This window comes from Lycium ferocissimum, unplaced genomic scaffold (assembly GCF_029784015.1).
Source record: "Lycium ferocissimum isolate CSIRO_LF1 unplaced genomic scaffold, AGI_CSIRO_Lferr_CH_V1 ctg51, whole genome shotgun sequence".
In the NCBI taxonomy this organism is placed as follows: Eukaryota; Viridiplantae; Streptophyta; class Magnoliopsida; order Solanales; family Solanaceae; genus Lycium; species Lycium ferocissimum.
Window position 1 is genome coordinate 408,923 of NW_026725865.1, and position 12,666 is coordinate 421,588.

At 35.1% G+C, this 12,666-nt stretch overlaps 2 protein-coding genes across 2 annotated transcripts; both read left to right on the plus strand.

Moving 5' to 3' along the window:
* The first annotated feature begins 2,909 nt into the window (after positions 1-2,909).
* On the plus strand, positions 2,910-10,450 carry LOC132044668 (uncharacterized). The gene is made up of 2 exons (XM_059435173.1): positions 2,910-3,286; positions 9,776-10,450. The coding sequence occupies exons 1-2, from the start codon at positions 3,095-3,097 to the stop codon at positions 10,133-10,135; spliced, it is 552 nt and encodes a 183-aa protein (XP_059291156.1). The 5' UTR covers positions 2,910-3,094; the 3' UTR covers positions 10,136-10,450.
* An 817-nt stretch (positions 10,451-11,267) lies between these two features.
* LOC132044705 (vegetative cell wall protein gp1-like) lies at positions 11,268-11,768 on the plus strand. Its single transcript, XM_059435213.1, has one exon. It carries the CDS (start codon positions 11,268-11,270, stop codon positions 11,766-11,768), a length of 501 nt encoding a protein of 166 aa, XP_059291196.1.
* The last annotated feature ends 898 nt before the right edge of the window (positions 11,769-12,666 follow it).

Here is a 12,666-nt window from a genome sequence, read left to right on the forward strand (position 1 = left end):
CCACCCCAAAAGAAGGGCAATCCGTGCAAAAAGTCATTTGCACTTTTGTCCCTATTCTGTGCTGGTATTTAATTTTTGATGGAATTGCACGATTTGTCCTTCAAATGGGTTGGTCTTTAATTTTTGTCCTTCAAATGAGCTGGTCTTTAATTTTTGTCCTTCAAATGAGCTGGTCTTTAGCGCTTTAACAATCGAACTTATGACAAGTCACACTTCAGCGCATGATGGCATTAACAACATTAAAATAATTGTCTCTCATCTCTTTCTTCCTTTTTATCCTTTCTTGAATATTTTGCTCTACCCATTTTTTCGTCAAAAAAAGGCAATTTCTCATATCAAAATATTCAATTATTCATCACTGACCGAATTACTCATTTTCGATTCCAATCCTCGTAATCATGATTTCATAAAAAATCTCAAAGTCCAATCAATCAACTTAGATTTTTCTTTTGAATCTACTTAAATGATGAGTCGGGTTTAATTGGATGGGCGTGTTAAATATTTTAAATGGTAACCAAATTTAATTGGAGGAAAAACACATAAGTCCCAGATAAAAAGAATTAAGGCGGACATGAAAATTTAATGGATTAGGTAAATATGAAAATTTAATGGATTAGGTAAATATAACAATGGACAAAAATGTATATTTTAAATACAAGCCTAAATCTGACCTTTTTCATAAAATAATTGTCTAGTCATCTCCTTCTTCCTTTTATCCTTTTTGAATATTTTACTCTCAATAAAATTCCCATTTCTTCGTCAAAAAGGCAATTCACATATAACAAAAAAAAATCAATTATTCATCACCGATCCAATTATTCTATGTCCTCCTTCGTGTAATTATTATTTTAATTAGATACAGGTTTGGAGTCTTATCTAAACTCCTCCATTACGTGAATGGACCTTCTAAAGAAAACATCCTAATCTTCATAATTAGGATTTCATCAAAAATCTTAAAGTCCAATCAATCAACTCAAATCCATCTTTTTTAGGATTGATTTAAATGGTGGGTCGAGTTTAATTGGGTTTGTGGATTGAATATTTTAAATAATGACCACATTTAATTGGAGTAAAAGACACATAGGGGTCACATAGCAAATGAATATTTTAAAAAAGTTTTTTAACAAATTAGAGGTAAATATAATGAAGGACAAATATAATTTTTTTATTGGTCAAGTACCAAATCTGACCCGTTTTCATAAAATAATTGTCTAGTCATCTCCTTCGTCCTTTTTATGCTTTTCAATATTTTACTCTAATAAAATTCCCATTTCTTCGTCAAAAAGGTTGTTTCTAAGATAAAAAAAAGTCCTATTATTCATCACCAATCAAATTACTCATCTTCGATTCTAATTCTCATAATCAAGATTTCATTAAAAATCTCAAAGTCCAACCAAATCAACTTAGATCATTTTTTTTAATTTTGGATCAATTTAAATGGGGTTGGGTGAAATTAGATGGGCAGATTAAATATTTTAAATGATGACCAAATTTAAATGGAGGAAAAAACATGTATGCGCCACAAAGAAAAATTAAAGTGATACATGTGAATTTAACAGATTTAGAGATAAATATAAATAAATATAATTTTCTTTTCAAGTACATGCCAAATTTGACCCTTTTTTCATAAAATAATTGTCTGGCCATCCTTTTTATCCTTTTGAATATTTTACTCTAATAAAATTCCCAATTTCTTCATCAAAAAGGCAGTTTCACAGATCAAAAATCCATTTTTTTTTTTTAGAATTTAACAAATTAGAGGTAAATATAATGAAGGACAAATATAATTTTTTTATTGGTCAAGTACAAAATCTGAACCGTTTTTCATAAAATAATCGGAGAAGGGCCAAATATACCCCTCGTTATACTTTGGGTCTAATTATACCCCTGACGTTATACTTTGGGTCCAAAAATACCCCTGACATTATCTTTCGCGACAAATATCCCTCATTTTAACGGAGAGACACGTGTCATCATCCTATTGGTCTATTTTAAACTATTCCCTAATTAATTTTAATTCAATCTATAATCCGGTATCCACTTAAACGACCCATACCCATACATTTTTTATTTTAATGTACCTTTAAAACCTGTAAACTTGTCAAAATGTTTACATACAATAGATCTAATTTTCGTGGGTTTCCTTTTCTTTGAATTAGTTCCATTAGTAGTTTTATGAGGTGTACTTTCACCTGCATGCAATTCTGCTATCTATGAAAACAAACAATAAATCTATATCAGTTACACATTAGATCACTTAGATAACCAGCCATAGAACCAGAATGAATCAGATAAATTTCGAGTCAGTCCATAGAAGAAATCCTCTAAATACAGTCGAAAATGGATTTGATAAAATTCAACGGAATCTAAGAAATGATCAAATTCAAAAATCATTTCTATTTTGATTCTATAAAAATTCAAGTTTCATTTTTCAGAAGTGTCTGGATATGTAAGGCACAGAAATTAAAACAGCTTATATTGAACCATTGCTGGTCGTCGGCGTTGGACTCGATTGCCAGTCTACCAGAGACGGCACATGTTCAACAAATCAAAGTATTCTTGAAGAACTGCACTACTCAGTCACAGAGAAAGTTAGGGAAGACGGGTTTCATTAAGAAGAAGGGAGCAAAGCGTTGATTTTAATTGAACCGGGTATGGGTATGGGTATGGGCCATTTAAGTGGATACCGGATTATGGATTGAATTAAAATTAATTAAGGAATAGTTTAAAATAGACCAATAGAATGAAGACACGTGTCTTTTCGTTAAAAAGGGGTATATTTCATGCTAAAATATAATGTTAGGGGTGATTTTTGATCCAAAAGATAATAAGAAAGATATTTAATTCCAAAGATAATCTAAAGTATATTTGGCCCTTTTCCGATAGTACAGGTGTATATTTGGCCCTTCTCCGTAAAATAATTGTCTAGTCATCTCCTTCTTCCTTTTTATCCTTTTGAATATTTTACTCCAATAAAATTCCCAATTTCTTCATCAAAAAGGCAGTTTCTCAGATCAAAAATCCAATTATTTCCTAACCGATCCAACTAAATCAATTTTTTTTTCCCGATCAGATCTATAAAGTTATATATATAATGGGTGGTTTCATATCACGATTTTGGTTCATGATGTTTCCCGCAAAAGAGTATAAGATCGTTGTAGTTGGATTAGATAACGCTGGTAAAACGACGACGCTTTATAAGTTACATTTGGGTGAGGTTGTTACTACTAACCCTACTGTTGGTAGTAATGTTGAAGAACTTGTTTATAAGAACATTCGATTTGAGGTACAACTTTCTATTTCACTTTTTTTTTTTTTTTTTTTTTTTTTGTAGTTGTAATTAGATTATTGAATCATTATGCTTGGAATTGTAATTTCTTGTACTATATGTTGTTTTTTTTCTAGACAAGCTGATCATGCTTTTTATAGTATTTTTCCATGACTTTTTATACTGCTTTGAATTGGTTGTTCTTGTGCCGAGGGTCTACCAGAAACAGCCTCTCTACCTCCCAAGCAGAGGTGGAGCTAACCATGCCCGAGTGACACCCCTTCGCTGGAAAATTACAATGTATAGATATGTGAAATTTTGGTTTTATAGGCATATATACTAGTGTTGACACCCCTTGGCACAAGTTGAAGGTATAACTCAGTGGTTAAGGGGTTGCGAAATTTCCCTAAGGTCCTGTGTTCGAACTTGGGTTGTGACATATCTATATTTTTTGACACCCCTAAATATAAATCCTGGCTCCGCCACTGCTCCCAAGGAAGAGGTAAGGTCTGCGTACACTCTACCCTCCTCAACCCACACTTTGTGGTATTTCGCTGGGTATGTTGTGTTGTTGTTGTGTGAAATAGTAGTATGAAATTGTTCTATTGTAGTGTACGGGTCAGTATGAAATTGAGTATTGCACTGGATATCTGTGTAATCTTGGATAGATGGGATGAAATTGCTTAGAACCCTGATCTTGGCAAAGCTAGTATATGAGGCGGAACCAAGATTTACAGTTTATGGGTTCTGAACTTGTCACCGAACCCATAACTCGTCTTAGTCACTGAGGTCGTAGCTAAATATACAAATTTAATGTTTTCTCTAATACAAATACAGGATTTGAACAAAAGCTACTGGGTTCTTCTGAACCCGCATATGATACTATAGCTCCTCCCCTGTGGTTATGGGTTCGGCCTAACCTAGTAATTTTGGTTCAAACCCTATATTTGTTTTAAGAAATCCATTGATATGTACGAATTATGCATTTAGAACCTAGTAATTCAAAAAGGAATAGAAGTCCGAACCCATAAGCTTCAGATCCTGGCTCCGCCTTCTATGGACTTTAATTCCAATACATTGAACCATGAGACCATATTCTTGGATGCTTAAAATAAGTGATTTTGTTTAATAAACATAGTGCAGAAATGAATTGGTTTAATCCAGAATAATTGCAATTTATGGAGATTTATTTGGTGTTATGGTTTAGTTCACTGTTAAACTTGGAATGTGTTTGCAGAAGTAAATTTATAGACATATGCTAACGTGCTAAGGAGAAGGTTCAGGTTGCTAAGGGGGAGAGCTCTGTTTGTTCATGATAATGATTATACTTTTTCTGATAAAAAAAGAAAAAGATTATTGCACTGGATATTTGTGTAATCTTGGACAGATGGGAAGAATCTGCTTAGAACCCTGATCTTCCATGGACTTCAATTCCAATACATTGAATGACGAAACCACACGCTTGGGTGCTTGAAAAAGAATCATTTTTGCTTAGCAGATATACTGGAGATATGAATTGGTCTAATCAATAGGAATTATATTTGCAATTTGTGGAGATTTATTTGGTATTTTCGTTCAGTTTTACTAGTTTAACTTGCAATGCATGCTCAGAAGTGAATTAATAGACATTTGCTAACGTGCTGAGGAGAAGGTTCTAGTTGCTAGTGGGGAGAGTTCAGCTTGTTCGTGATAGGTGATTAGCACTCATTGTCTAAAGAAGAGATTTATAAGTAAATTGTCTAAAGAAGAGATTTATAAGTAAAATTGTTATTCTCCCGGAATGGTGGTTAATGAGAAGTTATTAGACAAACTTCCCTGCGAAGAATTTAGGAGTATGTAAACATGATTTCTACATTGAAAATAACCCTGAAACTGATCACTTATCTCCTTTATAGAATAAGCTAGAAGCAGCATATTTGTCTTCCAATTCGGAATCATTTAAGAAATTTTCATGGCATTCCAAAGATTATGGACAAACTCATATTTAGCTGGCTGTTGTTCTGCTTGTCGTTTAAATGCTTTTTTTTTTTTTTTTTTTTTTTTTTTTGGGTTTAGGATTGTTCTTATATTTCAAATTATGCTTTGAGTGAGAGATATGATTATTCTGTACAAGTCGTGCTGTGAAAATAATAATAATTGAAGTTTGTGTTTCTGAGGAAGCGATCCTTTATTTGTTGATTGTGTAAATGAAGTGATTTTGATACACGTTGGTTTCCGGTCAGTGGCGGATCCAGGATTTACACTCAGGGCGTCCGAAAAAAACAACAAAAGCTAAACATAAAAAATATCATTGTCCTTGGGAATCGAACCTTGACACCAAAGAGAATTTTGAACACCCTGGACCGCCTGAGCTAACCTTTTGGATTTGTTTAGGGTATTCAAAACTTATTTATGTACACAAACATAGAAAATCTACCCTATATATAATGTAATTTTTCGCTGAGGGTGAACACCCTCACATCCCACTAAATCCGCCCCTGTATCCAGTACGCTTGTGCATTTAGTGGGGTTACATTGGGTATGTTGCTTGTTGTGCATTTCGTGTGGAAGTCATACGGAGAAAATGAAAGTCGAGAGGCAGCTGTTCTGGCCCCCTCCTAAAATTGAGATATTACTCAATCTGATTAAGCGATGCGGGAAAAGACAGATGTAGGGTAATATAGGGATTCACCAACTTAAAACTTTTTAGTTAAAGATTAGAAAATTTGAGGCAGATTTTGGCTGAAATCATGAGGAAAAGTATTACATGTTAAAGACTGTTATGGATGAAATTATGGAGAAACTAGTGGGTTAAAATTTTAATAGAATCTAGGTGGAGGAGGGAACGGGAGTAGAAGAAGGGTGTGGATTGGAGTAGGTTGTCCAGTTCAAACTCAAAAGGATTAGTCTTATGATTGTTTTGACAGGACTAGATCAAGTTTTCAAGTTTGTTTGTTTTTTTTTTTTTTTTTTGAGAATGGTAACAGTTAACTATATATCCACAGGTATGCTACATCAAAAGAATGTAGTCCCCCTTTCAAATTGTTACACCTTACAGCTTGAATCTCCTATCTATATTCTTCCTTACAAGTAATCTAAAACATCAAAAATATCTTCAGTTTGACCTAAAACTTCCTGTTTACACCAAAAATAGTATAGAGCTAAACAATTCATTACACCAAAAAGTTTTCAAGTTTTTTAACTAGTTTTTTAATATACAAATACTTTCTTGTGATGGAAAGGGATCACACATCTTTGTAGTTTATTGATGTGATGGTGGAGAAAGCAGATACAATATATGTAAGAAAATAGAGAATTCAAACAAGAAATATGTGATTAGAAAGAGTGTCCAATCATCTATCCGATCAGAATATTTAAGTGCTCAAAAAAGGTACGAATATAGAAAAGTTCCACCTATATGTACATGTGTTTTCAACTCCTTAAAACGTGTTTGACATGCCGAAAGTAATTTTCCATGGAAAATGCTTTTCATAGAAAATGCTTTCCCAGTGTTTGGTTGGTGAGTTGAAAATATTTAAAAAAATATATATATATTATTAATAATAGTAGCAGCAAATTCGTTCAGATGAAATTCTGAGTATTATACTGGGTATGGTGTTGTATTAATAATGCTATTTATATGTTAGTTGGAAGTTAAAAGCTAAAATAGTTGCAAGGAAAATGACTTCAGGATAGGTGACTGAGGTGAGGGAAATCATTTTCTCCCTCTTGAGTCTTGATGGTCCAAACACCAGAAAATGACTTTCTGATGGAAAACATTTTTCTGAAAAATGTACCAGATGCACCCAAGTCCCTAAATACTCCTCATTCTCTTTGTCCATAGTGTCTACATGAATGCCAAATTCTCCTCCTACCTCCTCCGCCTTAACTTCCATTCCAGCTGCTTCTTTCTTTCGATTTGTGGCATTACCCACTCAGTTCCAAACATGTTCTGCACAATATACTATAACCTGTACGTAATTGTGTAAAGGAGCAATGGTTAACATCCCAAAAGGGACCGTCCTAATTGGATTTATTTCAGCCATCGGGCTGAATATTTGTGGAGTTTCCTGGTTAATGCCTCATAGTGTTAGGAGTCTGTTGGAGAGCTGGCAGAGCCAAAGGATATCTAAAAGGCAGCAGATCTTTTGAGAACTACCCCTCTGTGGACTTTTTGGACACTATGGTTGGAAAGAAACGAAATATTTTTTGAAGGACAAGGAAGGCATATCTCTAGAATTAAAATAATTACATAATTTGTATTTTTGGTGTTGCTTAATTTGTATTTCTGGTGTAAGAGCAACATATTGAAAATGTAGAACAATACTTGGATTTTATACAGATGCTAAAGAAGGAGGAACTTGTGATAGGTTGTGTTTGAGCCTTTTTTCTTGTACTTTTGTACCAGCTTGGTACTTTTGTTGTTAATGAAACCTTTACCTATTAAAAAAATTTGTTCCAGCCATCAGATGAGTCCTAGGAACTGTCTGTGTGAAAACTCAGATTGGGTAATTGGATTTCTGCAATGATGGTCCTTCTAGTCCCATGACTTGCTATTCAATCATTTTGCCGTCTGATACAAACAACAAATGAATATTAGGTTTCTAATGTCTAATTTTATATTCACGATGACAACTTACCTAATCATCTTCGTTATTGTCCGTTATCCTCACAATGGTGTTCTCCTTAAACCAGTTGACACCTTGACCATGTGGTTTTAAACGATTTTTTTGTTTTGTTTTTGGATAAGGTTTTACATGATAAGGATTCTTAACTGGAGTACTAATTACAGCTCCCATTTTGTTCCAGCTCTGGGCACAGTGCTTTATTCTGTGCCCAAACTCTTTGCGGAAGGTCATTCAGTAGTTTTTGCTGTCGCTTTTGTATCTTTTAATCACAAGTTGATCCATTAGCTCCAATTGGGGAAACATTCATTTGCTTAACAATTAAAGGATCCTATTGTCATATAGGTTAAGGGTAGCTTGTGGGCATGAAGTACTGGCATTTCTTAACTTTCTGTGAAATAATTCTGATGACTTCTTAAAATTGTGAAAATACAACCGTCTATCGCCCAGTCAAAGATATCTGTTCCTTGAAAAATGACTACTATTATTTTCCGAATGACCCCAAAACCTACAAACTTATTTTATGATCAAATTACTTCTTTTGCCCTAATTGAATATCTTATTTTGATTTGACGATTATAATCAAAGGAGTAGTTACAAAGATGTTACATGTGTATGTCTCAGCCTTATCAACTATTAACTTGAGCGTTTCTGGCAACCTTTGAAGGTCACTAAGTAGGTAATCATATTGGATTAGTACCATTGATTTCAATAAAATATATATTGTGTTGCTTCCCCCATTCAATAAAATTGTTTTGTCGCTCAGAACTAGTAATGCTAGAGCCAAGGAAAACCAACTGTTGAATCTCTTAACAATCAGAATAACAGAGGTTATTTGCTTACTTGAAGCGAGACGTCTCTGATTGATTTTAGGATGCATGACAATGCTTTTTCTTAATTTCTTCTAGCTGACTCTTGAGATAGGTTTATATCTAGTGCACATGGGTTTCATGGGAGGTGTTACATTGAGTAGCTTGAACTCTTGCTCTAGTCTAATCCAATTGTGCAGTATAGTCCAATCAGACAATAAGGACTATCTTTCTTTTATGTGGACTTGGCTAGGAACCCCTATGTTCTACAGTGTCTTGGCCTTCAGTAGACATGAGGAGAAGTAATTGCCCTGTGCTGAAGTCTTTAAGCAAACACATGTCCAATGAATTTTTAACAACGAAACAATGTTTGAGCCAAAGCTACTGCGTTCTTCCGAACCCGTAGCTAAAATGGTGGCTCCGCCCCTGAGCTTGAAGCATCTATCTAACATTGTGAAAACACATTTTCACTTGTCACAAAAGAAAGATAATTTGTGATACCATTTGAGTTCAAGAAAATTTGTGATACCCATTCGAGTTCTGCCCCTTGATAGTCTTTTTGTCCCTGTCCACTAGCACAAGGACGTTTGACCCCATCATTGACATTATATGCTAATTTCTGCACTGGTGTGTGCTCCTTAAATTAAAGGTTACTAATATTCTTAATTTCGATTGTATTACTACTGTTGTTTCTTTTGTATCTTTATTATTTTTGCTCTCAATACTTTTCCTTTCTTCAATATTTTCATCATAGCTCGTTTGCTTTTCAAACCTGTTTTGAGAAACCCTTTTCTTGAGCCAAGGGTCTATCGGAAACAACTTCTCTACCCTGCAAAGGTAGGGTTAGGGTCTGCTTACACCCCAACCTCCTCAGACCCCACTTGTGGGATCACACTGGGTATGTTGTTGTTTGTAGTATCCTCCCACTTTTTCCTTGCGTTTTCTCCGTTGACCAAGTGTATTGACAAAACACTGCAAGTTATTTCCATGTTGTTTTGCCTTCTTTTATATTTGGAGAAATGGATGAACAGGCCTTTTTATTGTGGCATACAGCTTATCTTAACTAGGTTCTTTCTATTCTGCTGTTTTATCAGGTCTGGGATCTTGGCGGGCAAGAAAGACTGAGGACGTCATGGGCTACTTACTATCGTGGAACTCATGCTGTTATCGTAGTTATCGATAGCAGTGACAGAGCCCGGATTTCCCTTATGAAGGACGAGCTGTTCAGGTTACTCCCACACGAGGATCTGCAAAACGCAGTTGTACTAGTCTTTGCGAACAAACAGGACCTTAAAGATGCGATGACCCCTGCAGAGATAACCGATGCGCTTTCCCTTCATAACATCAAGAACCATGATTGGCATATTCAAGCCTGCAGTGCCCTTACTGGTGACGGTTTATACGATGGTTTAGGATGGATTGCACAGAAAGTTCCTGGGAAAACACCAACCTAGACGGCGTCAGACAAATGAATATGTTTTTTTTTTTTTAATGTATTCACGGGATTAATATGAAACTCCATGCCCTTGTTGTAAGTTTTTATGTGTACTTGATACTATCATATTGCATTTCCTTGAGACCTGCTGGCTTTGATACATCTGACCCATTGTTTGGACAGTGAAAAGTATGACAAAGTCTATATCAACCGGAAATAGAGTTGGCAAAATGTAAAAGTAGGTGATTTCACTCAGTGAGTGAGTTTGCATCAAACATTACCCTTCTTAACTCTGTTTTCTCTATGTTATTTCAGCTTCATCTTTACCTCTCAACTCTGTTTTCTCTTCTATTTCTGATTCTCATTTGGATAGTGAAGGCCATAAATGTTCAAGGCTGACAAAATTGCATTTGATGTTGATGTACATTGGCAACAAGTTCTGATGGATTACCTGCATTTTCAATCACAATTGTTGAAAAGATGCTGGCTATCTGTCACGATTTGACCAGAACCAGAGATCAAATCCTAACGATGGTCATGACTTATTGTTAAGACAACTTTTGTCTAATCAAATAAGAAATTCTGGCAGCCCGTTAGAATTTTGTTCCAGATGGCGAAAAAGTTATCTTGCACTGTTTCTTTTAACAAGGTCAAAACTTAAAATAACGGAAGATCCTATCTGTTCAAACCACACTAACTTTGATTTTGAACAATTTTCGTTTATTGATTTAACTCATCTTAACTCACTTAAATATAATCCAAATAATTTATTGCCACAATTATGAGACTTCTCTATCTTTAATCACAATCTTAAGTTAAAATCATAGGAATAGAAAAATTCATACTAAAACTAGTACGTCTTGCATTGCACGAATTTAAATTAACCGAACCTCATCATTCGGATATCACAATATCCACATTATTAAAAAAGAAAACCTTTTGAATGGTAACGTGTTACGATAAACCGGTGCATCCAACGTGGTTGTTGCTGCATGCCTTCAAGTGTCTTTTCAATGCACACGTGTCATCTTCTCATAATAATAATCCTTCATGCAAAAGTATACTACATACTACTACACTATTTTCATTTCTACATCATAATTTCCCGACTTAACCTCTACTCTCCAAAAGAAGAAATGTCTAGTACTTTAATGGCCATTTCACAGAGTCTTTTCAAGAAGGCAATCCCATTATATCACTCATCAGCTTTTACAGCTCCATTAACGGCCAAAACTTTAAGAATAAACATCCCAAATTTCATTTCACTTTCAGCCCAAATGAAAGGTTACAATTACCTATCCGATTTAGAACCTATAGAGATACCACCAGAAAAGCCTGATAAGAAGCCACCCATATCACCTCCAAGCCCAAGCCCAAATTTTCCAGGCCCACCAAATCCATTACCACCTGAACATGATCCACCAGGCGCAGACATGCCTGGGCCTCCGCCCGAGATTGTTCCGCCTGGTGGGCCCGATGTTGTACCTCCGGTGGGGCCGGAGATTGTTCCACCTGGTTGGCCCGATGTTACACCTCCGGCCCCACCGGAGATTGTTCCACCTGGTGGGCCGGATGTTGTACCTCCGAAACCGGAGGAACCTGGGCCGTGGGAAGTTCCCCGGCCCGACATCCCATCACCCATCATCTTTTAATTTGGCGGAGCTAGGATTTTGAATTGATGCGCTCTCGATGCACATTATGTACACGCGGTGGGCATCATGCTGAGACAGACACGGAACTAGGATTTTGAATTGATGTGCTTTACATGCGCATCCTGTAGAGGCAGAGACGAACTAGGATTTTGAGTTGACGCATTTTGAATTTTCAAAAAAAAAAAAAAAAAACAACAAGCTTATTGGTTTTGGATAAATTACTATCTCATATGTAAGTATATTTTTTTTTTTACTGGCTGTCCCAGTCAAACCTGTAAATAGAACTGTAGCTCATGAACCCTACTTGCATGTATAGTACAATGTAAGATCCTTTCCTATATATTTCAGTCTCAGTGCTCAGACCTGATGCTAGTGAAAGTTGTCGATGAAGACGCTTCTATGTTTTTTTAGCTGAAAGGCTGGTAGATATAGTGTTTATTTAACTGAGTTTCGGCAACTTAACTTTAAGATCCCCTTTTGATTTTTGTATAGGTTCTTCTTTAGTTTATGATTTTTTTTTTTAATTTTTTTTTTGATGAGAATTCAGTAGAAAATGTGTTAGATATAAAGAAAAGCTCATCTTGAAACACGAGACGATAATTACCATAATAATTAATAATAAGGAAAAAGAAATCCGCAAAATGATGTGAAAAAAAAAAAGGAGAGGAGAAATAATGGAAATCTCTGAAGTTGCCACGTTGTAGAAACAAGAAGTCAAGAACAAAGCAATAAAAGTTGAGGCCAGATAATAAATAAAATGAATATTCATCAATTTAATTTTTGTTTATTATTTAGTCCATGCATGCATGTCCTAAAATAAATAAGACGTCTTACTAGACATACAGTAATTCATAACACACACACACGCACACAAACACACGGAGTTTTGCCTTAAATT